At 42.0% G+C, this 24,879-nt stretch overlaps 1 protein-coding gene across 12 annotated transcripts in view; it reads right to left on the minus strand.

Annotated features, from left to right (window-relative positions):
- Nucleotides 1–5,975: 5,975 nt before the first annotated feature.
- Nucleotides 5,976–24,879, minus strand: part of Tmem39a (transmembrane protein 39a) — a 29,348-nt gene continuing 10,444 nt past the window's right edge. For 2 of the 12 annotated variants that reach the window (XR_015632674.1, XR_015632669.1), the window contains 7 exons: nucleotides 23,263–23,346; nucleotides 16,523–16,677; nucleotides 12,383–12,725; nucleotides 11,452–11,639; nucleotides 10,430–10,610; nucleotides 9,501–9,621; nucleotides 5,976–6,446 (listed from right to left, as the gene is read on the minus strand). Coding sequence is in view for 6 of the 12 variants with exons in the window: in NM_001013865.1 (NP_001013887.1) it covers nucleotides 6,180–6,446; nucleotides 9,501–9,621; nucleotides 11,452–11,639; nucleotides 12,383–12,725; nucleotides 16,523–16,677; nucleotides 23,263–23,346 (1,158 nt within the window). In the remaining 6 variants the exon portion in view is untranslated. Of the gene's footprint in view, nucleotides 6,447–9,500; nucleotides 9,622–10,429; nucleotides 10,611–11,451; nucleotides 12,283–12,382; nucleotides 12,726–16,522; nucleotides 16,678–20,150; nucleotides 20,201–23,262; nucleotides 23,347–24,879 lie in introns of all 12 variants that reach the window. The other 10 variants (XM_087575830.1, XM_087575829.1, XM_087575828.1 and 7 more) reach the window with 7 other exon arrangements.

A 24,879-nucleotide genomic window follows, 5' to 3' on the forward strand; every position in this document is an offset into this window, starting at 1 on the left:
TTTTAGAGACATTGATCACCCAAACAATGGTTTAATTTCTGCTGTTGATGAAGTCACACATAGGCCCAAGATGAACTTTTAATTTCATGGAGTGTTAGGCACACAGCAATCGTGTTTGGTCAAAATCAGGTTGGAAAGTCATTTGTCTACCAGGCCTATGTTCCTACCTTCAGAAGCCCTGGAGAAAATAAGATTTGTTTGTTTAGGACTGGAATGGAGGAAGTTCCTACTAAATCCAATTTCTCCTTAGATTGAGACTATCTTCTACCAAAACTGGTTCTACTTGCTAACAACATGCATCTCAGAGTTTGCTGTCCAAGAGTTTAATTTTGGGCATTTCAGAGAGGAGGGTCAGCTCAAAGTGGGCAATGACAAGAACATACTCCCCAGCATCTTTCCTGGACAAACGAGGTTGGAGGAGGGAGCAAATGCACCTTTGTAGGCAAGAGGAGAGGGAGAAGCAAGAAGGGCGTTTGGCTGAGCCCAGCGCCAGTCCTAGCAGTGTAAAATACTTGGCACACTGGTCACTTAGTTTGAGGTACATGAGCAATGCAGGAACTGGTTCTCAATGTGGGTCAAAGAGGAGGTAGCTGACGTAAGAAGCTGTGACTCCAGTCATATGCATAGCACTGGATGAACCCCGATGATTTGACTCAACGTAATGCCATTGTAGTCTCTGGTTCACAATTCTGCAGAGTAAAGCACTTTTTCAAAGGCCCCTATTGGCAGCCATGGGATTGCAAGCTGTTTTTGAACTCTACAAATGTTTCCAAAGATATAATTGAAATGTTTTCTATTCATTAAAAAATATATTAAAGCTACCCATAGAGACCTCTAAGTGTAATTAAAAGATTGTTATGCTTTAAAATGTACTCTAATAAATCATATATAATTCTTGGGATGGAACTATTGGTTGAGGACATGGGGGTCACCAAGATCAACACACAGAAAAGTAAATCATGTTATCAGACTCATAGTTCTGGTTTGTCCTCTGCGACATCACTTTTGTTGTTACTGTTACCTCAAGGTCAGATTTCACAAATTTCCCATAAACCTTGGTTTTGCTTTTTTAAAAAAATGATGATATGGGTAGCTGGGGAGATGGTTCAGCAGTTAAGAGCACTGTCTGTGCTTGCCGAGGACCTGGGTGGATTCCCAGCACCCAGCTGGGGGCTCAGAACTGTATATAACTCCAGTGCTAGGAGATCCATGCCCTCATCTGACTTCACCAGTCACACACATGGGGCAGAGACACACTTGCAGGCAAGACACCCATACACATCAATTTATTTTTTACAAAAAGAGAAACAAACTTATAAGGTCTTACTCTGTGGATCAGCCTAGCCTTGAACTTGCAACAATCCTCCTGCTTCAGCCTCCCAAGTGTCAAGATTTCACGTTTGAGTCGCCACATCCAGTTTTCATAAGCTTGTTTCTGTTACATCTTAATAATCAACTGTTTGCAACTTCACCCTCTAAACTAGTCATTTAACCAAAATCCCCAGAGTAAGTTGACATCCTGTGCGGAACTCTGTAGCTTAAGAGGAACTATGAGCCCACCGCGTGGGTACAGGCTGTTTCCCTATTGCTGGAATCAGTTAAGGGCTTTGGATTTGAGGGTGGGCTGTGTGGTGCGCTCACCTATGCTTGTTTACGGAGTGTGTGGAGACCACACACACCACCACGGGCTGGGGTTAGAGACAGGCCCGACACACCTATGCAGCTGTTGCGTGGGTACTGGGGATCTGAACTTGCATAGAGGCTTCTGCCCACGGAGACAGACCCCAACCTAAGGACTGAGTGGTCATACAGTGCTAGAAAGGGTTAAGGGCAACATTTCCTATCCTGGACTACATCATCACATGTAAGTGGGTGGGGCTTGGGATGTGGGAGGAGCCTAGAGACTTCTACGGGGGTACTTTGTTTTCCTACGCCACCAGACTTCTATATAGGACATAAGGTTCCAGCTTCTCATTCCTGTTCCTGTTCCATTGCTTCTTCATGTTTCATACAAAATATCCTCACTACCAAAGCACATGGTCCAAGCTGTTTCAACATGTACTGCTCTTTAGGCACGATGTAGTCAATCGAAGATGTCCTCCTAGCTTTGGCACGAGGCTCCACTTCCTTCTACGGAACGAATGTCTCCCCAGCCCTTGGAGCTTTATTCTTCTCAAGGAAAGCCAGCAACACCCCTGTGGTAATTGTCCTTTGTTTTTATCTTCTTACTGGGATTACTAGGGCCCCATGTATACCAGGCAAGCACTTTACCACTGACTTATACCTGGTACCCAGGTACCAGGTACCCTGGAACTGGAGTTACGAATGGCTTTGAGCCACCAGGTGGGTGCTGGGAACCAAACTCAGGTCCTCTGCAAGAACAACCAGTGCTCTTCACTGCTGAGCCAGCTCTCCAGCCCTGGAATCATTTTTTAAAAATTGCACTTATTGTAGGGGTACACATGATGGATTTGAGGCATACACGGAGATCGAGACAATTTTGGGGAGTCAGTTCTGTAGTTCCACCAGCATAAGGTCTAGGAATCAAAACCAGGTGTCAATGTTGGGGACGCCTTCACCTACTACACCCCTGTATCTTCTGACTTGATTCTGGGACAGGGTCTCACTACATTTTTCAGACCAGTCTTGAACTCACTCTGGTCAACCAGGCCTTGGATGTCTGACCTGCTCACCTTTAATTCCTGAGTGAAAGGGGTTACAGGCTTGAATCACCAGGCCTATCTATGTTATCACTTTATTTCTACCAACTTAAAATTAGTGTGGGGAGGGGTTAGAGAGGAGTGTTGGGCTCCCAAGTACACAAGTTGAGGTCAGAGACAACTTGCAGATTTCAGTTCTCTCCTTCCACCTTGTAGATTTGGGGAATTTAAGCTTGATAGCAAGTACTGCCTTTACCACTGAGCCATCTTTAACTTTCTGACTTCTGACCATGTATGGGGCTTCTAGGGTTACATGTAAGATTATTTCACACCTGGTATTCCGTTATCCTAAATTTCTCCTCTTCTTAGAACCTTCTGTTCTTGTGAGTTTATTCCATTTGTATAAGATTACCAATGCCTGGCCCACCACTATTCTAGCAGCACCATTCTCAAACCTGGAATCCTTCTGCCTCCGACTCCTGAGCACAGGGTGGCAGCTGTGCACACCTCGCTTTTATACTTCCCCTCATTTGACCTGCCTGGCAGCCATCTGCTGGTTGTGCCACACTTTCAGCCAAACCAGCTCTCATCATGTTTAAAAGAACAGTCTAAGGGGCTAGGGAGATGGCTCAGGGATTAAGAACACTGACTGTTCTTCCAGGGGACCTGGGTTCAATTCCCAGCACCCACATGGTGATTTATATGTATCTCTAACTCAGTTCCTAGAGGAGCCAATGCCCTGTTTCCATGGGTATTGGGTACACACAAGGACCAACTTGCATGCGACCTTTCCTTGTTGCTGCTGAGACAGCCTCACTATGCACCCCATCGACCTCAAACTCACTGTTCTCCAACACATTCCCAAGTGCTGGGATTACAGACATGGGCCACTGGACCTGCCTACATTGTTAGTCATGAGAAGCAAACCTTCAAGGTCCTAAGGAAAGTACAGAAAAATGGCCACTTCCCTACCCCGCTTTCCTCACAATTACATTTAGGTTCAGCCAATTTAAAGAGCAAGAAAGCTAATGCACCAGCAACCTTCTGCTTTGCTTCTGCCTCCGTCCATTGTACAAACGCATTCCCATCTAAAGTCAATGGCCTTACTGCTGTAAAACGAAGCTCTTCAGCTGGCCTAGTAGATATAAAGGCATCTGCTGCCAAGCCTGGAAATCCCAGTGGAATCTCTGGTTCCACATAGACGAGAGATTCAACTCTGGCACACTGCTAGCTGTATGCTCACTGTGCCTAGAACACAAAGCTGTATCTTGCTGTGTCTGACCTTTGCTGAAAAATCGGCTGATGGTTCCGTGAGTAAAGGCGCTTGCCATCTGCCACCTGATTTCGATCCAAAAATTGGAATAATGTGAGAATTAGTTCCCAAAAGTTGTTCTGATTTCCAAAAGCGCACACACACACACACACACACACACACACACACACACACACACACACACACACCTACTGCTACTGCAGAGGATAAATCAGGAGCATCATGAGTCAAGGCCAGCCTGGGCAACTTCTTAAGACTCTGCCTTTTAAAAGTAAAATCATTTCAGCCAGGAGCAGTGGTGCACACCTTTAATCCTAGCACTCAGGAGACAGAAGCAGATGGATCTCTGAGTCAAGGACAGCCTCGTCTATAGCCAGGGCTACACAGAGAAACCTGTCTCAAACAACAATCTCCTTAGCTGGCCCTGGTGATACACACACGTAACATTTCCTTCTAGAGACTGACATGGGAGTGTTGTGACAGCAAGACCTTTTCTAAAGAGAAAAAAAAAACCCTCCTCAAAGATGCTTTTCAACAGTTGGCAGTCATGAACCACTTCAGGCATTCTTACAGCTTTCTAAATGAAAACCCTACTTTACTACTTAGAATATGCCTTTAATGGGTGCCATTTCTGCTGTGTCCTTGCCCTGACTTCTCCCTACTGCATTCATCATTTCTACCAGAAACTGGGCATAGAAGCTGGCTGATTAAACAACTCACATCTCTTCAGGGTAAGCTACGGCATTTCCTACTGCTAAGCCCCAGGGCCTCTACAGCACTTGGCAGGAAACTTCATTTGCTGAGTGGGTAAAGGGTGGCTATCAAATAATTCAAACTTCAGAAGCAATATCCACAGCACACTAAGAAAGCCATGGTTAGCTGCAACATGAAGGGGGTCAGCCCCACACACACACACACACACTCTCTCTCTCTCTCTCCTAGAATGGGTTGATTGTGTTTTTTTGTTTTTGTTTTTGTTTTTGTTTTTGCTGAACCCTTTCCTTTCGAGCACTCCTCAAGAACTGGTTTGTGAATTAAGCTTTTGAATACAAGGTTGCTTGCTTGGCTTTACAAGTCACATTTGCATCATCCAAAGCATCAAAGTCTAAACGGCTGAGGCCAGCACAGAACACAGGGCAGTCTGGCTTTGGTCCTCTACGACAGGAAGTTGACAGTGCATCAGCTCCCAAGAGCAAGGGCAGTGGGGAGGTTAAAGCTCATGAATACGAAGGGGCTCAAGTGTGACGCTTACTTACTTATTTTTTGCACTGTTGGGGAACAAATTCAGACCTGGTGCATATGAAGCAAGTACATTAAGGTGAAGCTGCATCTCCAGCCTTTGAGTATGAAATCTACAACACAGATTTTGGCTATAGATCAAATTCTGAGACAAAGCAGCCACTTCTTGTGTTTTTCCTCCCCTCAGGACTGCAAACCGCCACTGTAAAGAGGTGGCAGCTGGAGTGCCCCAAGGCTGCTTTGCTGAGGGCTTGCCCGGCTGACAGCTCCCATCCCCCACACTCTGGTGATCCCCGGGGCATTTACACTCAGCTTCTCCCAGGGACCCAGCCACGTGTCTTCCCCTTCATGCGTGTGGGCACCCCAAACACTTCCTGTCTTTGGAAAGCATTGTTACATATAACTAAGAGTAAAAGGGAAATCTTTGGAAGTGAAAGCCATGAAAGGTCAGGCAAAGTGACAGCAAATCGTAGAACACAAGGGGAGATCACTCAGAAGAATCTCACGAGCAGATCAGCAGAGGCACCGCTTCAGAGGGCCTCCTCCCAGTAGACAAAAAGAGCACCGGACTCAAGACTTGAACTCACTTTGCTGCAGTTACCTGGTACTACTAACCAGCTAAGTTAAGTGGGGGTGGGTACTCCATCCGTCTGGTGGATTTGCTTTTCTACAGCAGTAATTATGGCCAGGAGAGGGACTAAAGATAACAAAAATGACTAGGAAGAAAACAGACACACCAAAGACACCATGTCAAGTGATATGCAAACCATGTTCCTAAGTGAATGTTACTCCAGAGCCAGACAAACAAGTCAATCTTTTACTGAAGGGGCAGCCTCTCATGTATAATATTCAAATATACTAACACATGAAAGATAACATCGTCTTGTTTATGGATACATTTAATATCCCTTACCCTTCCCAACTTTCAAAACAATAGTATACAAAATATAAAATATCTTAAATATTTATAAAAATCGCAAGAAAAAATAGATCGTATGAAAATATCTTTATCTGAGTTCTCCCTCACTGCTGAGAGGCAGCTTGGTCTGCCTTGAGTCCGTAGCTGTTGAGGGGTAGGAGTATGCCCTGCCTAGGACTATTCTGTCCCGCAGGAGCTTAAATAAAACATAGTAGTTGCAGAAAAGAACGAGTGCCATGGAGAGCGTGTGGTTCCACTTCTCCGAGCGCAGCAGCGAGTACAGCTGGTAGATGATGACACTGCCCTCGATGAGGATAAGCAGGTTCAACACTCGTAACGGGCGATGGAACAGGAACTGTGAGGAAGTTAGCAGACAAGTGTTACTCTGGGGAAAGCAGAGTTGCTGGATTCAATTTCCTAAAACAGTTTCATAATTATAAGCGCACATACCAACACCAAGTAAATCTGCACATTCAGTGGCAAACTATGCTTGCTATAGAGATCTAGAATCTTTCTCCTTTTGCTCAAAAACAAACAAAAAAAACCCTTTATTTCAATGCCTATAAAATGCAAAAAATGATTATGTACAATAAGACCTTTCTAACATGGTATCAGAGATGTATTTTATCTAAGGCATTCCAAAGTATATTTATCACATGGGAGTATTTTAGGCTTTGTAACACCAACCAAAAATTTAAAGCTACAATGTAGTAGTGACATAACTACTTTAAAATGTGTATTTAAAATATTATATATTTAAAATACCATAAAATATTTTAAAGTATATATATTTATTTATAAGTTGTTTATGAATTATAAAATAATTAAAAAATCATTCTTAGCTTAGGACCTAATATAAGACATAAAAAACAAGGCAAGTTTGGGGACATATCAATAGCTTGCTACGCAGCCTAAGCCGGCTGGTGCTGACGGTCAGTTTGCCTTAGCCTTCTGAATGTAGGGATTATAGGTGTTATTTTATAGTGCAGCTACCTCACCAAGCTACAACAGTGTCATCATTTTCCCTTAAACCCTTTACCAAACTTTGATTACTTACTGAAATCCTCTACCCCACATACTTCTGCTGAGTCCTTTCTCATTCCCCTGAATATGAAGAAATCAGGCAAAGACATGGATGGCAAGAGGGAGCCTGGGAAATGAGCAGGCATTAGAGCCGGCCAGAAATGGGCTTATTTTCACCTGGCCTTCACCTAAGGGCTCAAATCCTAGCTTATTAATAAAAGGTACTTTGACTGCAGAAACAGACTGCATAGTAACCTGTAACCATCCAGTCCTAAACCCAAATGAACCCAGGTGCTACATAGTTACCAATTTGGACCGAATTTCTGTCTCAGGAGCTTAAATGTGAGACTGAGGCTAACCTGCCAGGGCTGCTGTCAAGGACACTGAGTTTCTTAGCAATCTTCCGGGGACGAAAACTTTAACTTGAATTTTATAAAGATACTCACAACACCATTGGCTCAGAATTACTGTTCTACAAAGATTAATAAAGCTATTTTAGATTCTAGAGCAAAGTGTAGTTAACTGTACTAGTAACCCAGAAACTGAGCAAGTCAAAAAGAAAGGTGGCTTTAAAGTGGCATAGCTACTGCTAATAGGCAGACTTTATTTATTAAGTTAAATTTATCGGGCTCTCTTGCAGCTAAAGGCTGGCCCGGAAACTCTTAATCCTCCTGCCTCTACTTCCCAAGTGCTAGGATTACAGATGTGAGCTGCCTTCCTAGGCAAATAGTCAGGTTTTAAATGAATTTGAATGTTCTCACTTCACAAAAATGTTCTAAATGCATGGGCTCCTCCAGGGATTCGGATTGAGATGTGTAGAAAAGGGACCTGATCACTGTTACAGAGAGGCCAGATAATGTACACACAGTAGCTACTAGGGCTTCTGAGAAGTAGTGATTTACCTATTTGGTAATGAAAAACCAACAATTAATTCACCTTTCTTATATGAATTTGGCTTGATTTTTTCCAGCTATCCAACACAAACAAGAAAACTGTAACAGCTTAAAGGGATAGCACTGACCAAAATAATTAATTCGCAATACCCTTGAGACTCCACTGGCTGAATTAAATGCCTATGGGAAAATGAAATGCTATGGAGCTATGACGGGAGTCCCCTCCTCATCTTAAGGCAACCCCCCATGAGTAGATACTGTTTCCTTTTCAAGACGCTCTTCCTTCTTTCTTCCTATGCTCTCCCCATAGCAAGATATGTCCAGGCATCCTGCCCTTGATGGAGGTGAAAGGTCTCTCTCTCAGTAACCAGAAAATCCATGTCCTTTTACAAGGAATTGGGAGAGACAGGAAAACAGGAGATAGATTTTTTTTTTTAAATCTCCATTTTGTTATGGAATTTAAAGGTAATGCACGGGGTTGGGGATTTAGCTCAGTGATAGAGCGCTTGCCTAGCAAGCGCAAGGCCCTGGGTTCGGTCCCCAGCTCCGAAAAAAAGAAGAGAAAAAAAAAAATATCGGGAACTAAAGGTAATGCACTACACACCAGGTATTTTGACTAAAATGTACTCTCTGCATATACCTTTTCCCCACCCACATGGGTGAGCCAGCTGCCCTTTCTTTAGAAGTCAGACCCTTCGGATCCTAGAGCTGGAATATCTAGAAAACAGGTCATTAGACTATAACTCGAGGCATAAGGTCAAATGGGACAGAGCTGGGCTTAATGCCTACTGCTTTTTCGTATTTAAGTTTCAACTTTATTTCTTTCAAACTCACACAAATACTTAAAAACCATTATTCAGGGGCTGGAGAGATGGCTCAGCGGTTAAGAGCACTGACTGCTCTTCCAGGGGTCCTGAGTTCAAATCCCAGCAACCACATGGTGGCTGGCAACCATCTGTAATGGGATCTGATGCCCCCTCTCCTCTGGTGTGTCTGAAGACAGTTATAGTGTACTCATATACATTTAATAAATACTAAAAAAAATCCTGTACCAAGTAGTACTTTATACACAGATCTCGTTGGCTTGTTTTTGAGCAGGGCTGATACAGCCAAGACCTCCTTGAGCTCTTGATCCTCCTGCCTTCGCCTCCCAAGTATTAAGACTACAGTCATGAGCCCCCATGCCACACCCAGATACAATATAAGTGAAGGTCACTGCTAAACCAAACTATTAACAAATTAAGCTGTCAGGTGAAAAAGGAAGTCCTATAATTGCCTTCTTGTTTTAAGCAACAGTATATGAACTTCAAGCTGTCTTTCCAAAGACATTCCCAAGATCAAAGGCAATGTCACAGTAATAGTAATAATTACCTGTCATTATTAACTTCCTACTGTGCATCCATCACATACTGTGCTAGGTGCTTACTACATGCATACAGAATGGCCTCCTAACCCTTCTAGATTATGCTTGAAAATAAGCAAATGGTACTTGCATAAAAGCGGGCATGGGATCCATCAGAAGGCACTGCTACGTTGTAAGGTCCCATGGCTCTATATAAACATCTGCTGTGCCGCACCAACACCCCTTGAGGCCATATTGTGTTCTCTGACCAACTATGGGAAAAAGAAATGCACTGTTAGAATACTGAGAATTAGGGAAGACAGTGTTTTGAAAGGTCAGCTATAATTCTATGGAAAATCTGATTAAGCTTTCAAGGCTTCATCTGCCTGAACTCTAGACATACATTCCACAGCCAAAGCCTTAGACGTTAGGAAGAATTTGTTATGATAACTTCACTGCTATACAGTACACAGCAATTACTGAGTATTAGGCTTAACTCCGTGTTGAAGGACTTACAGGCTTGGAAGAACAAGCAGGCCAGAAAACACAGTATTAGAGGGTGACTTGTCGTCTGGATCCCAAGTGAGCAGTAAAAGGATACAAACAGGAAGCAAAAGCCAATGACAGCAAAAGCAAGAGAGAAAGGAATAGACTGCCAACTAGAAGACATCTGCTGCATAACTACACCCTGGAGGACCACTCTGCTGTGTCTCGCAGAGGTGACAGGCTGTATAGTAGCACAGACACACACAAGCACTAAAACACAGACTTCTCTCTTTACCACTTTCTTAGGTTATTTCTATAGAGGTGTCTCTAAGGAAAAGAAATTAGGGAAGAAAAAGTTTCTTTCTTCCCAGCATCAATGTAATGGAATTGCAGAAGAATGGAAATCTTCAAATTAAACCTTTTTTTTTTTTCCACTTAAATCTAAGTTAATTCATCACTTCCTGATTTTGGAAAGGTTAGTTTCCTAGGATGAGAACCGGGACAGCAGTTTAGAGATGTTAAAAATAACCATTATTCTAGTGCCCTGCAGCTCTCCCAGTTTACAGCATGTTCCACGGCCTTGCTCACACTTACCAGCATTAAGGTGATGATACACCTCATGGCCACGTGCCACCAGTAGCCTGAAGATGTACAGTACTAGGACTGTGGGTTGTACTTTCAATTGTTATTGAAATCTGTCCTTTGCCCACATTCAGGTTTCTTTTCAGCCTGGCCCAATCTCTTTCAGTTCCTGGGCTTGAAGGCCTGTGCTAATCTGTATCAGACATCAAGGCAGATAATTGAAGGGAGAACTCTGAGGGGAAAAGGGAGGGGAAGGTCACCTCAATCTGTCCCATTTAATGAGGGGGAAACTGGTGGATGAAACTGTGAGATATTTAATTATAAAAGAGAGGAAGGCGAAGAGGGTCCATATTTGAAGATGCTCCAAAACTGAGGGACAGTCATGACAGGAGGCTCACACTGACGGGATGAAGGCAGCATTTGGAAGCTAGCTAGGCATTTTGAATCAGAGGCCATACGAAGAAATGATTAATAAGGGTACGCAATAAAAGCCAGGGACAATTTCATTTAAGAATAGGAAAAACAAGGAAACAGTACAGAGATTAGGAAGAAAATGACTACACCCGATCTGATTAATTAAAAAGGATTAAAGCAAATTCCAGCTGTTTCAATGTGGGGTGATGAGGTAGCAACTACTGAGCTGTGGCAATGAAGATGCGAAGACAAACCTTAAGTCTTACACAATAGTTTAAAATATATTGTATGTACATGTATGTATACACACACAGACGCACACGCATATACACCCAAATCTGTCTGGGTTCGGGTAAAGGGTGAGAACTGAGAACTCCCGACCAAGTACAAGGCCCTCCAGAGTAAATGGGCAGCTGAAGTGTGGACCCACTGGAGGAGCAGCCTATGACGGTGGTGGAAATGAGTTAGCGCCTGCATTCTTGTTAGTACTATGACAAGCAACCATGTAAACAGAGACCAAGTGACGAGAGAGAGCGCGAGCGAGCGAGCGAGCGAGAGAATGGCACACAGAGCACACAAACATGACGGCATCATGAAGAAGTGCTCCGAGGACTACTCACATGTGCTGGGGAGCATTGCTGTAGAACCCATGTTCCAACTTCTGCCACTTGCCCAGGTGAGCCGCTGATTTGTGTAGCAAGTCACAGTATTTGGATGGTAGCAGCTGCGTGGTGAGCATGACAAAAGCATTGATCCACACCATAATGAGGTGCTCACATGACCAGCGCATGTCGTAATACTGGGTACTCTGGAAGAGATCATACGAGAAACGATCCATGCACTGGTGATGAACAGAGGCGGGGAAGGGTGTGGGCATACGCCCTGCAGACAAATTCCACACTGAGTCAACATGCACTGTTGTCCTGCTGTCCGTGCAGAAACTTCAGGAGCAGAGTCCTCCAAAACCAACCTGACTTTCTGGCTGCACGAGTTAGGGCTGGGAGGGAGAGTAATTGTGTTTAAGTGTGTCCTTCTAGAAGAACTGAGTGCTTCTGAAGTCCAGCTGCAGAAGTGCTTCTGAATGGGTGAAAGGGGGACCCTAAAATGGCCCCATGTGATATCCAGACCACTTATCTCTTCTTTTGAAATAAATTAGGTTTAGTTGGATGGTTAGGTTAAATTCAAGGAAACTTTTGAAAACCTGTTAATAACCACAGCAGTCTAAATTTCATTGAAATTTTGGTTCTCTTAAGCTGCTACGTAATCATTCTATGTTAAGTTCAATCTTTACTCTTCCCAGAAACTTAAAAAAACATTTTGGGGGGGAAAAAAAGGAAGGAAGAAAGAAAGGAGGGGCTACCACGGGGTGCATCACATATACGGAAATACCTCTCCGCCAACCAGGAGCGGTATTAGTGCACTCCAGATGCAGCCGAACTCCACCATCCAGGCTGCCAAAGGGGAGACAGAGAAAAGGGGAATTAAACAAGAAATACCCAGTTTATGTAACTGACACAAATCCAGGGAGAACAGAGCAGGATACCTGCTTACCTTCACAAAACACAGCGGGAGAAATGCTACGTAGTAGGCGCTGAAGAGGGAATTGAAGAGAACGTCCTTGATTCTGTGGTTGAAATCTGCCTTCAGACATTCCACCTCATTGCGAATGAGGTCAGGAGACAGGGGGCAGCTGTGGGTGGGGATGGGCGTGCTGTTATTAAACTGCTCTTTTAGAGACTCCAGCAGTAAGGACAGGAAATCTTTGGATCTGGTCAAACTGCCCACATTTGAGGCTGCGTCCTCTACTGCCTGGTGCTGAACCACATAGTCTGTGAGAAGAAGATGGGCTCTGCTATCTTGATGGAAACAGTAGAGAGGTACATAAACACCAAACCTGTAACACAAAGTGATTATGAAAATGAGACCAATCTCCATCTTGGCAGATCATGTGACCACAGCATGGTCTACCCAAGGCAATGTAACCCGGGCTTTGTGTTCTACAGATGCAGTATATACACATTGTAGGGTAGGACAGTACATAAAAGCCCCAGTGACAACAAACAAACATGTAGAAACAATCATTTTTATCTAGTGCAGTTTTTTCCAGAATGCAAATTTTATACATGGTCACTACCAGCGGTTATTCAAAGAACTGAAATAAAGCTCACAGATACCCAAGGGCCCATGATTACTGTTCAGGCTTCTCTCTGAGGTTCAGAAGGATGACTTTAGTTACTAAGAAATACAACGAGAGTCTGGTTCTCTCACGCTGCTTCCCGTGATGCACATGACTTTAATTACATACTCTAAATTATGTATAAGATGATAAATAGTCACTTCAAGACAGTCTGACTTGGGGTTGGGGATTTAGCTCAGTGGTAGAGCGCTTGCCTAGCAAGCACAAGGCCCTGGGTTCGGTCCCCAGCTCCAAAAAAAAAAAAAAAAAAAAAAAAAAGACAGTCTGACTTACTGCTCTTTCATCAACCCCAGACCAGTCCAGGACAGACCAGTCTTCCCAGTCTTTGCTGGGAATAGATCTGAAAAGAAACTATCTAAATCTGATTGCTGCTACAGGGAAAAGAGAGCCACCCACTCACTCTTCAGAGAGGGAAGTCTAGGCAGCTAGCTGCTGGCACACTCGTGCCAGGGTTGCTAGGTGCATGGTACATGTAGGTGAAGGAACTGGACTGCCAAGAACTTTACTCGGGGGACGCAGTACATAACAAAACCCAGCAGCGCCCCATGATAGTCCACGTAACTGCCTGCTTCATTCATGTCCTTGTTATGTTCTCCACAGATTTTACTTGTGTGCTTGATAGATTTGTTATCTGAGGACAGTATTTGTGTCCTGAATTACCAATTTAAACTCTATAATGCAATTTAAGTCCACTTAATTCACTGATGTGTCCTTGGTGCCTGAAATAATAGATGAACAGAGCAGTCACTTACTCAGTAACTACTTGAGAAATCAATGCAAAAGTCCTAGAAGTACAAAAATATCTACACACAGTACTCTGCTAAAGAAGTGAATTTTTAGAGAATTCTAACAATTTCTCTTTTGATCCTAGGGCTAAACTCAGAGTCCTTATAAATGCTAAGCAATCTACCCTGGGCTGTACACACCTCCAGCCATGAGCATCTTAGACTCATTCTAACTACTCTCACATCTTCATTAGGTAACTGCCACAACATGAATTAGATATTGGGGGTGGGGGTGTAGTCACTTCATGGATATCAATTCAGGTACAAAAAATACCAGTAAAAAATGATATATTTCATTTTATAACAAAACTAACAATAACACTTGTTCCTAATTTTCTATGAAGGGAAAAAATGAACTCTTTACTAATTGAGAGAATGGCTTGTGGTAGCTTCAGGATCCACTGTGCATAATGAAAATGTACATGTATATCCTTGAGAGGGTGGAATTCGGGCGGCATAAAAAGGCACAAGCTTCAGGTAGAAAAATCACTGTGTACTTGAAACCATCAAACAGTTATACTGCCAAGAGTCTGAGACCAACCTTGGCTACATGGTACATTCCTGACTACACAGTGAGACCCTGTCTCAAAAACAAATTAAAAATCTCTCTATTCAAAACTGTGTTGTCAGGGTTGGGGATTTAGCTCAGTGGTAGAGCACTTGCCTAGCAAGCACAAGGCCCTGGGTTCGGTCCCCAGCTCTGAAAAAAAAAAAAAAAAAGAAAAAGAAAAAAAACTGTGTCATCTACAATTTTATGAAGTTCAATGTTGCTGAAACGTGTGTGTGTGTGTGTGGGGGGGGGTGCCTTTAATCCCATCACTTGGAAGGCAGAGTCAGGTGGAGGATAGCCTGGTCTACAGAGTGAGTTCCAGGATAGTGCAGACTACAAGAGAAACCCTGTCTTTTACACAAAACAACAAGAAGTCTGTTGAAACACAAGCTGACATCTAGAAGTGACTGAGAGGCTCAGTGTATAGGAGAGTGGGATGGGGACCCCACTTCATTGACCTTCCTTGGCCTCTTATACTTCCTCTGTGGCTGCACAGCTCATCCTGTGGGTGAGTGATGCGTCCCATCCTCATGTTGAGCCCAACACTGAGGCATTTTTGTTTGGGACAATTAAGATGTCAGCCAACACGGTAAACAGAAAGCTAAAATGAGCTTGTACAAAGACACTTTTAATACTCGGCCAAATTCCTGTGAATATAACCAGGCTAGCCAGCTAGAGAATGAGACATGGAGAAGAGAGGTTACATGTATGTTCTAGTAGCCGGTTAATCCCAAGTTTGTGGCTGAAGCCAAGCAGTTAAATCAGGAGAGCCTCCTGATTGCCAGGTAACCTCAGTACACATGCAATAAATGTAGGCTGAGTAGGACAGCATGTGTGAATGAACTGACTTAGGGTAAGATGAGAAGAAGCAGAAGAACACATCAGACCATTGAGTGCTGTGTACAAAGAGTCATTAAACATTATTCCCCTTTTCTTAAAAGTGTTTCTTTGTGTAACTGCCCTGGCTGTCCTAGAACTTGCTTTATAGACCAAATTAGCTTCAAACTCAGAGAGCCTGCCTTTGCCTCCTAAATGCAAGATTAAATGCATGTGTCACCATGCCCAGCCACTAGAGCATTTTAAAGGATGTATTTCATGTATATATGTATTTGCCTGTGTATACATATGCTCACCACAGTGCCCATGGAGGTCAGAAGAGGGGTCAGACTGCCTGAAACTAGAATCATAGATGGCTGTGAATGACCAGGTAGGCTCTAGGAACTGACCTAGGCCCTCTTAAAACTGCTGAGCCATCTCTCCAGCCCTCAAGGAAGCGTTTTAAAGAAGGGAACAACAACACAATTAAAATTTTCAAATTATGGTCTCAAACTATATAGACCAGGATGACCAACCTTAACTGATCCTCCTGCCTCCACCTTTCAAATGCTGGGGTTACAGGCATTACCACACAACCCAGCTAAAGTTCCCATTTTGAAAAATCATTCTAGCTATCTACAATGAAATGGAATGAAGAAAGCAGGCAAAGACATGGATAAGAGCCACAGTTGTTAGACTTGGACTAACTACACTAGTGAAACCTTTAAGGTGAAAATGGGGGAGGGTTTTAAAAAAATACTTAATAAAAGGCAGATTATACAAATTCCAAAACATAAAAACAAATATATAAACCTAAGATTTGTTTAATTATGTAGTTTATTACTATTTTGTGGCCTTTTTTTTGGGGGGGGGGGTGGGTAGTAGGGTGTGAAGCAATGTGTTATCAGGTAGCCCTGGCTCATCTTGAACTCAAGAGATCCACCAGCATTTGTCTTCCAAGTACTGAGATTAAAGATGTGAGCTACCATGGTTGGCAATAAGCTTCTCAATGTACTTAAATTAAAAAGTCTGCTAGCCATCCTGATGATTGAATTCCTCCTTAGAGACCTTTACTAGATGAGCAGAGCTAACTGAAATATTCTCCACTGGGAGGGCAGCCACACATCTCAGTTTCCCCCAAATGCCCTTGGTTTATACCTTCTTCTCGAACTACGTTACTTTAGAAAACAAATTATTACATAGTGGGCATACCTACTGGCTTTCCAATTTTCTAAATTCTTACTTTATACATGAAGAATCTCATTTCCCCTCCATTATACGATTTGCATAACTCAAATAACTTCAAAAGATCTGTTAATACGATGTAAAACTGAAACACTCACGGATAGCCAAGGAAGAGGAGATTGAGGACTGAATGGCTTCGGAAGAGATTGACCAAGGTCCAACAAAGCACCCATCCACACAGAGTAAGGAGCACCAAGCGGGCCAGTATCAGAGCTGTGTAGTGAACCATAGATGCTGCACCTGCTTTAGTAGCCTGAAAGCGTAAAAGCACCAAAAGAAACATTTACACATTATTTACACATTTACACTTTTATACGCGTCTACTCAAAAGCAATGTGCCTTACACTTAAGACTCAGATGCAGTGAAAGCTAAATTGTCCCTTAATACAATAAAAAAAAAATGTGCCCTATCCACACCTACCTAACAGTTGAGAATTCAGACTTCTCATTTCCTTCTTTCACTCCATACCCTCATGCAAACCTCCTGTAAGTTTGTATAATTATCACTTGTTTATACCTGGGCTTCTTAAATCTTAACCCAAGAACCAGTCAGCAGAGGGCCTCCAGACTGTTTATTAAACATACCAATTCCAAACAACTTTCATTCCAGAAACAGGCAACAGGATTCTGAATCAAGGAATCTGTATTTCAACAACTTTCCAAATGATGTTTTTATGTACATGACGATAGAAAGGTGCTGAGCTGGTGGCAAGACCTGTAATCACAGCTATCTAGGAGGCTAAAGCAGGAAGGTCACAAGTGTGGAAGCTTCCTGGACTATAGAAAAGCCAGCTTGGCCAGCTTAGATGAGGATTTATAGTCAGCACCCAGTATCATAAGAAAGAACAGAAGATGGAGAGGCACTGACTATTCTTTCTTTATCTCCTACCAGACAGCGAGGGCCTCAATATCTCTCTTTTAAATCGTCTTCTGAACTTTTTGCTGGATGAATATTTAATAAATTACTAAAGATACATAAAATAATCACATTTTTCATAGATTCAAGTTTCCTTTTAAACTTCTGCACATATGGAAACAATGACTTATCACATTTAATTCTTTTTTATCACAGCTGCTCAAATATGTCTCTTTAATCCCAAATACTTAAAACTAACTACCTGTAGTAAGAAAACAGTTTTGGCAAAAGCTGAAGCTTCAAATGTCATGGTTTTCTAAAATGAACTAGAAAGGATATCAGGAGTAACGTGCAGGGAACTTAGCAGGCCCTGCTCATGACTAGGTAGCCGTCTTTCTGCTGTTGTTTTTCATGTTCGTATTTTCTGCTGCAGATAGGGCCTCGTTAGGTAGACCAAGCTGATCTCAAACTCCTAATCCTCATGTCTTAGCCTCCTCTGTGGTACCAACTCAAAACAGTAGTCTTAGGACCCAGAAAAGGAGTAAAATGATCTGCAGTCACCAACGCACATGAGAGAATAGCAGTTCAAGTCTTGCTTTTACATCCATGCCTCAGTTTACAGATCATAGTACTTAGCATACATAACGTATAATAAGTACTACACACTACACTAATGCTCAGTAAAACATTTCAGCAGAGTGGTTGGAAGAAATTAAGGGAGAGGTGGATGCAAGATGTGTGTGTGTGTGTGTGTGTGTGTGTGTGTGTGTGTGTGTGTGTGTTATACAAGATATTTATCACATGACTTCATCCCAGTTACTTAGAAAATGGAGGCAGAATTGCTTGAGGCCTGGAGATTGAGATCAGTCTGAGAACACAACCTCATCTCAAAAGGAGAAAGCATTAAATGAACTTTAAAACTCCTCTTGTCTAGTGACAACATAGCTGTCAGAATGACATAGTTCCTAGTATGTTTCTGATGCTGACTTCAACATACTGTACTTCCAATTGTATAAAAAGTACAGTATAATTACATACAACAGTGTTTGATAAAAATTATTGGAACTAGATTATGTATCATACTTTATCATTATCGTAATGTACTCCTTATAAGTTTATTCTTGTAGAACAGTACATAGTACAATTCTGGCAGCATCACCTCTTGACTACATCAAGAGACCATGTGGGGTGACTGACAGCCATCATCCTAGTTTCTCTAAATAATCTATGCAGCGTTCACACAGTGAGAAAACCTCCTAGCAATGCGTTTCTCAGATCTTTGCTAAGATATACATGATAGCATCTGTACATATGCTTACACACACACTGCTGGTAAACAGTATATGCAGCTAAAATGAAGAATAGCATTAAGTGAATACCACGCCTCTACTTAAGCCTCAAACTGTGGGAAAGGATCAAGGTATTCTAAGCTATAGTAGGAAAAATGGCTCCATTTCAATGGTGTAGATTACATGTTCTACACCAATGGACCTCATGTGTCAAATCCTGGGGAAGTTATTTAAGCCACTGAAGCTTAAATTCTCCTGCCTCCATTCTCAACTTAAAATCAGAAACTTAAAAGGCAATCTGGTGGGCTGGAGAGATGGCAGTTATAAGCACTGACTGTTCTTCCAGAGGTCATGAGTTCAATTCCCAGCAACCAAACGGCGGTTCCCAACCATCTGTAATGGGATCCAATGCCCTCCTTCTGGTGTCTCTGAAGACAGCAACAGTGTACTTACATACATAAAATCAATTTTTAAAAAAGGGCAATCTGGTATCATGGCACATACTTATACTCCCAACACAGAGGAACTGAGAAAGGAAAATCCTGAGTTGAAGCCAGCCTGGGCTACAAAGCGACACTCTGTTTCAAAAACTAAAATAAAAGACCGTTTCTAGGCACTGGTACTAAAACAGGATTTGTAATACTCAGTGACTTTGCCTTATTCCAGAACCTTGATTCTCAACTACCATGACATTCATGACAGAGCCCATGCGAGGTCTGGAACCAAGGCAATTATGACAAAACAGTCAGTCAAGAAATGCAAAGGTTAAACTTAAACAATTGTTTGTACTATGGTGAGTGCTACAGGAAACACTTAAGCAGCTACCGGGAGCACATGTAACAGAAGTCTAAGCAAGGGAAGGAAGGCTTCCTGTAGGCACACTCAGGGCTGGTGAACAGACCTCTGATCCCACAGACTGACTGCAAAGCCAACATCTCCCTAGACTCAGAATGAGTTCAAGGCCAGCCTAGGCAATTTAGTGAGCCCCTGTCTCAAAACAGGAAGTAAAAATTAGGCTGAGGTTATAGTTTAGTAGGAGATCTCTGGATCTCTTGCCAAGCATGTACAGAAGTCCTGTGTCCAATCCCAGTATCCCTGCCTGCACCCTTTTAAAGTTGTATTTTTATTTAAGCTGAGATCCGAGGATATAATAAGCTCTGGCCAAGGAAAGGGTAGAAAATTATTCATAACCTAGGTTAAGTGAAAAATATACAGATGTTCTCAAGCACATGAAAAATACATACACACACATACACATGCACACCAAACTTATATGTGCATATAAAGATTAAAAGAAACTGTACAAAAAATTTATTCTTCATAATGGGACTGTAATTTTTAATTTCTGCTTTGTTTTTTTAGTTTTCTCCAATGAAATATCCTATCTTCCTGCTTAGAGCAATGTTTAAAGAAAGCTGGTTCCAACTGGTGAAAGTTGAGTTCTGTTTAGTCTTGTGGAGCAAACAAAGCAGCAGTCTGGCCTGGAGGTGAAGCAAGCAGAGTCTACAGGGAGAGCTAGTCCCTGCTACCCAGGGAAAGCTAGTCCCCGCTGAGCAGTATTGAGCTTTCTGAGTTAATTACCTCCAGCCTGTCCTTAAAAATGACTGGTCTTTCTCAGGTAGGGATCCTTTCTGTGGCATAAGAAAACAAAAGAAGGCAGACATATTTTAATGGAAGACAGAAAAGATGTTGTATGATGAGCTTTATCCATCTAATTTAGATATTTTAGGAATTATGATACAGCTCTTACTTTAACTTCTGACTAGGTAGTAGCCACAGTGCTCAGATACGAAAGATCAATAAAATACAGGGTTTGTGGTGAAGTGTCAGTATTGTCCCCAGCCACCACCAGATGCCGGGCATTAGTCTGTGGATCTTCCCAGAGACAAGTTATCCAAGTTAGCAAACAGACTCTTCCTTCTCCTTGTCTTCTTCTAACATCACTGTCTTTAGGCCAGACAGGAGGGTCCAAGCTTGTAACTCAGGATTCGGGAGGCTGAGACAGGCAGACTGTGCCATGAGTTCAAGACAGACCTGGGTCACACAGTTAAGTGCCAGGCCAGCCACCATTAGACATTAAGACCTTTCTGTCAAACAAACCAAGTAAACAAACAACAAACCTACTCTTTTTAAAAGCCCCATGCTTCTGCACTTACTTGAAGGTCAACATGTCAACATCCTGTCACCTTTCAATGGCTGTATACTGCTCCATTCTGTGGACATACTGTAATGACTCTACACTCCCTTCCTGGACAGTGAAGTACAGATATCAGTCTTGGATTAAAAGTCTGTTTAAACTCAGCATCTCTTTTTCAGTAAGAATTGTAGACTGCTTTGAAAACGGTCAATGCCTTCTAACATGGTACAAAAGCTGCTTGATCATTATTTTTTTTTCTTTTTTTTTTTCAGAGCTGGGGACCGAACCCAGGGCCTTGTGCTTGTTAGGCAAGCGCCCTACCGCTGAGCTAAATTCCCAACCCCAATCATTATTAATTACATCATCAATGAAGGCATTAAGTGCTTCAAGCTTTAGTCTCTGTAACAAGGTGGAAATCCCAGTCACTAAGGGTTTACATGAAGTCAGGATTGAACCAGTTGACATGCATAGGTATTTTTCTTAAAAAAAAAAAAAAAAAAAAAAAACAAAACAAAACACCCAAGATCTCACATAGCCTAGGCTGACCTCAAACTCATGGTTTACCCAAGAATAGCCCTCTTCCAGATCTTCCTTGCCTCTGCCTCCTGAGTACTGGGATCATAGGCCTGCACTGCCACAACCAACTTAACAAGTACCATTTCTAACTGAAGGACTAAAAGAAACAAACAAAAATGTCTAGTTTAAAACAAAAGAACCAAACACTACTGAATTGCTCTGAATAAAGTTCTTTCTGGGAACATCCAAACTACGCTTCCAGTACAGAGAGTAAAGGGTCACCTAGGCCAGGGCTGTCATCTAGCTACATGGGAGACTGAAGCAGGAAGACACAGAGTTCATGTCCGCCTGGCCCACAGCATGGGCTCAAGGCCAGTCTGGGTAATTTAATGACAGCAAAGCAAGGGCTCCGGAACACATGTAGGTGACACAGCACCTGCCTGGCATGCATGAACCGTGGGTTCCTTACCCTGCTTTAAAAAAGAAAAAGGCATCCGTTTTTATTTTGTTTATTTTTTGAGTATGTAGTCCAGGCTGGCCTTGAACTCACTACATAACAAGGCCAGTCTTAACCTCCTGATCACACTGCCTCCCAAATGTTGGTACTTCAGGTATGTGCCACCAGATCAAGTTCAGCATCTGTCTGCTTTGATCACCTGAAACAAACTCCGTGAAAGGTTTCCCACTATTGAAAAGAAGCAATCTTACTACCACAGCTTTGCAGCTAAGTTCAACTACTGTGGTCACAGACACCCAGGTCTTCAGTTAGAACTCATACATACTGACTTTTATGTCTGCTCTAGAGGAAAACTCTGGGGCTGGAGAGGTGGCTTGGCAGTTAAGAGCCTGCAGCTCTTCCAAAGGAGCCAAGTTTGGTCCCCAACACCCATATCCGATTGCTCACAACCACTAAAACCTCCAGCTCCGAGAGATCTGTCCCCTTCTTCTGACCTCCATGGACAGCAGCACGCATGTGCTAGACACTCACACAAACACAAAAATCTAAAAACACGTAAAATCTTAAAAAAAGGAAAAGCTGGGGGCTGGAGAGATGGCTCAGCAGATGGGAGCACTGACTGATCTTCCAGAGGACCCAGGTTCAATGCCCGGCACCCACATGGCAGCTCACAACTGTCTGTAACTCCAAGATCTGACACCTTCACAGATACATACATACATACATACATACATACATACATACATACATACATACATACACGCATGCATACATGCAGGCAAAACACCAATGCACATAAAATAAAAAACAAATAAAAGAGAAAGATAACTCTGTTTTCTAGAATTATAGCAAATATTCATTTAGAATTTCATACTAAAATATAACTTTCCAAGATTAAGAATCATCAGTGACTTTGGCTAAATTACCATTTTTTGTTTTGGCCATCATTTTCATGTTAAATATAGTAGAATTTGTGAAAACACATCCTCTTGCCTCACCAAGTTTACACATAATATAAAAAATGATACCAATGACTACCTCGGAAACAACATCAACCCTTAAATAGATCATTTAATATTGCAATTCTTTCCTCTGTCTACTAAAGCTTAGGTTTTAATTTTCAGATTTAACCCTGTCTTTTCAAAACTGGAAGTTCCAATAAACTCAAATGATTTCTTGTTAGGACATTTCACAAGTAGTATACAAACCATTTCAAGTGAATGTTATCTGAAAATGAGTATTTCAGATTCAGCTACATAAGAACAAGTAACTCATTAACTGAAACACATCTTGTTTTTAACAAGAACTTTAGAATTAAACATTGCACACACAAAAAAATCTATAAGCTAAAAATAAGCTCGAATTGGAAATTACATTTCTAATAATTCTCTTAAAATACTTCACATTTAGATTTAAACACTGTTAGGAAACCTTTTTTCTTAAGTACTAGTACAACTCATAGAAACAATTAATTTATAACTCTATTAAAATTAGATTTGGTCATTTCACATTTTGAGTCTGATCCCGTTCTGGTGACTACGTCCAGCTAGAGGTGACAGAAGATAGTGAATGAGCCAGTATACCTCGGAAATGAGGGCCCATACGAGCCTCCTCGCAAGCATCACTGTGATGAATGCTGCCAGGTAATAATCAATGAGATGAAAATTCTACAAGAGAAACAAAGACGTGCATCAGAGAGAAGCACAGCGTGTACCAGCTCATTGCTGTAACAGTCTGCCCCCTAAAGGTCTCCAGAGACTACTACAGGACACAGAGATTCAGATAATCCCAAGACCTCTACTTCTCCTTTCGTGACAAACTGTATCTTTCCAAACATTAAAAAACTATCTAAAATATTTTTCAAACAACTTTATTGAAAAGAAAAGGGCTGGGCATGGTGATGAGACATGTCTGGTCTACAAAGCAAGACACTATCTCAAAAACTGTAATAATCTACAGTTATGAGACCAATCCATCTAAAGGCCACTTCATCAGGTGTCCAATTAAACAGATCATCTGGGATTCACAGTGTTTAAGTCACTACTGTTCATCTCTTTACTACATTAACCTGAGTATCTACTGCTAAGCCCTCTCCTACTTGGTATATCTGCTCTACTCACTTAGTCTTTCTAACTTGATTTAGAAATGCCTGGAAAATTGCATCCACCAGAGGCTACCTATGGTTCCTGATTCTGTTCATGTTCCCATGTCAGAAAGGAAAATGAAAGGTTTAGGAGGAGTATCCTAGGAACTGAAATGGGACCATTTTCATTCCGATGGTCAAAATATCTGCAAGTTTCTACATTTGCTTCAAAAGGAAAAATTTGAATTTCTTAAATAATTCAATAAATATGTATTGAACACTCAAAATATGGCAGGTTCCTGACACGAAGAACATGATGCTGAGGAAGACAGCAAATGGCCCTACTTTCCTGGCTCTCACTGTCGGCTGCGGTTTAAGAGGGAAGCAGAACAGAACTCAGCAGCCCTGCTCTACCTTCACGGTAAACCTGTATCTGGGACTGACTCCTAGACGAGCTTCTTCCGAGCTTCTTTCCGAGAACTACCTCTGGGCACGGAGAGATGAAGCATACAGTATACACTCAATGAGTTCATAATCCAGGCAGAGAGATAAAGAACTATAAAAGAATGTTTTTACACCAATTCATTACAATTCTTATATTAAAATACAAAGTCTCATCGCATGAAGTGTAAAAGGTCAATACAGAAAGAAAAGTCTTAACAGTTAATTCCAAGAACAACCAAATGTTATAAATACTTAAAACTTTAAAAACTTATTTCCTTCCCATATCTACCCATCTAGAAGGGTCTTATATATTTTGTAGCCAATACAATATAAATTAACAGAACAGTGACTTCTGCCTAGATAATATATATGTCAAGTCCTCTGACTAGAATCATGGACATTTGTAGACAACCTTTATGGAAAACTTTCTCTGCTTCATGATTAATATTACCTTTCTACATAATGAAAAAGAGAGCAAAAGAAGATTTAAAAGGTTTACTTTTATCATTATGTGTATGCATGTCTGTGTGGACGTGTGCACACGAGTGTCCATGAAGAACAGAGAGGGTGCTCTTTGGCCCTGGAGTGACAGGAGGGTGTGGGTCAGGACATGGCAGGTGTAGGAGCAGATCCTGACCCTCTGAAGAACAGGAAGCACTCTTACCTGCTAAGC

Source organism: Rattus norvegicus, chromosome 11, assembly GCF_021556685.1.
Source record: "Rattus norvegicus strain SHRSP/BbbUtx chromosome 11, alternate assembly SHRSP_T2T, whole genome shotgun sequence".
NCBI classification, from domain to species: Eukaryota; Metazoa; Chordata; class Mammalia; order Rodentia; family Muridae; genus Rattus; species Rattus norvegicus.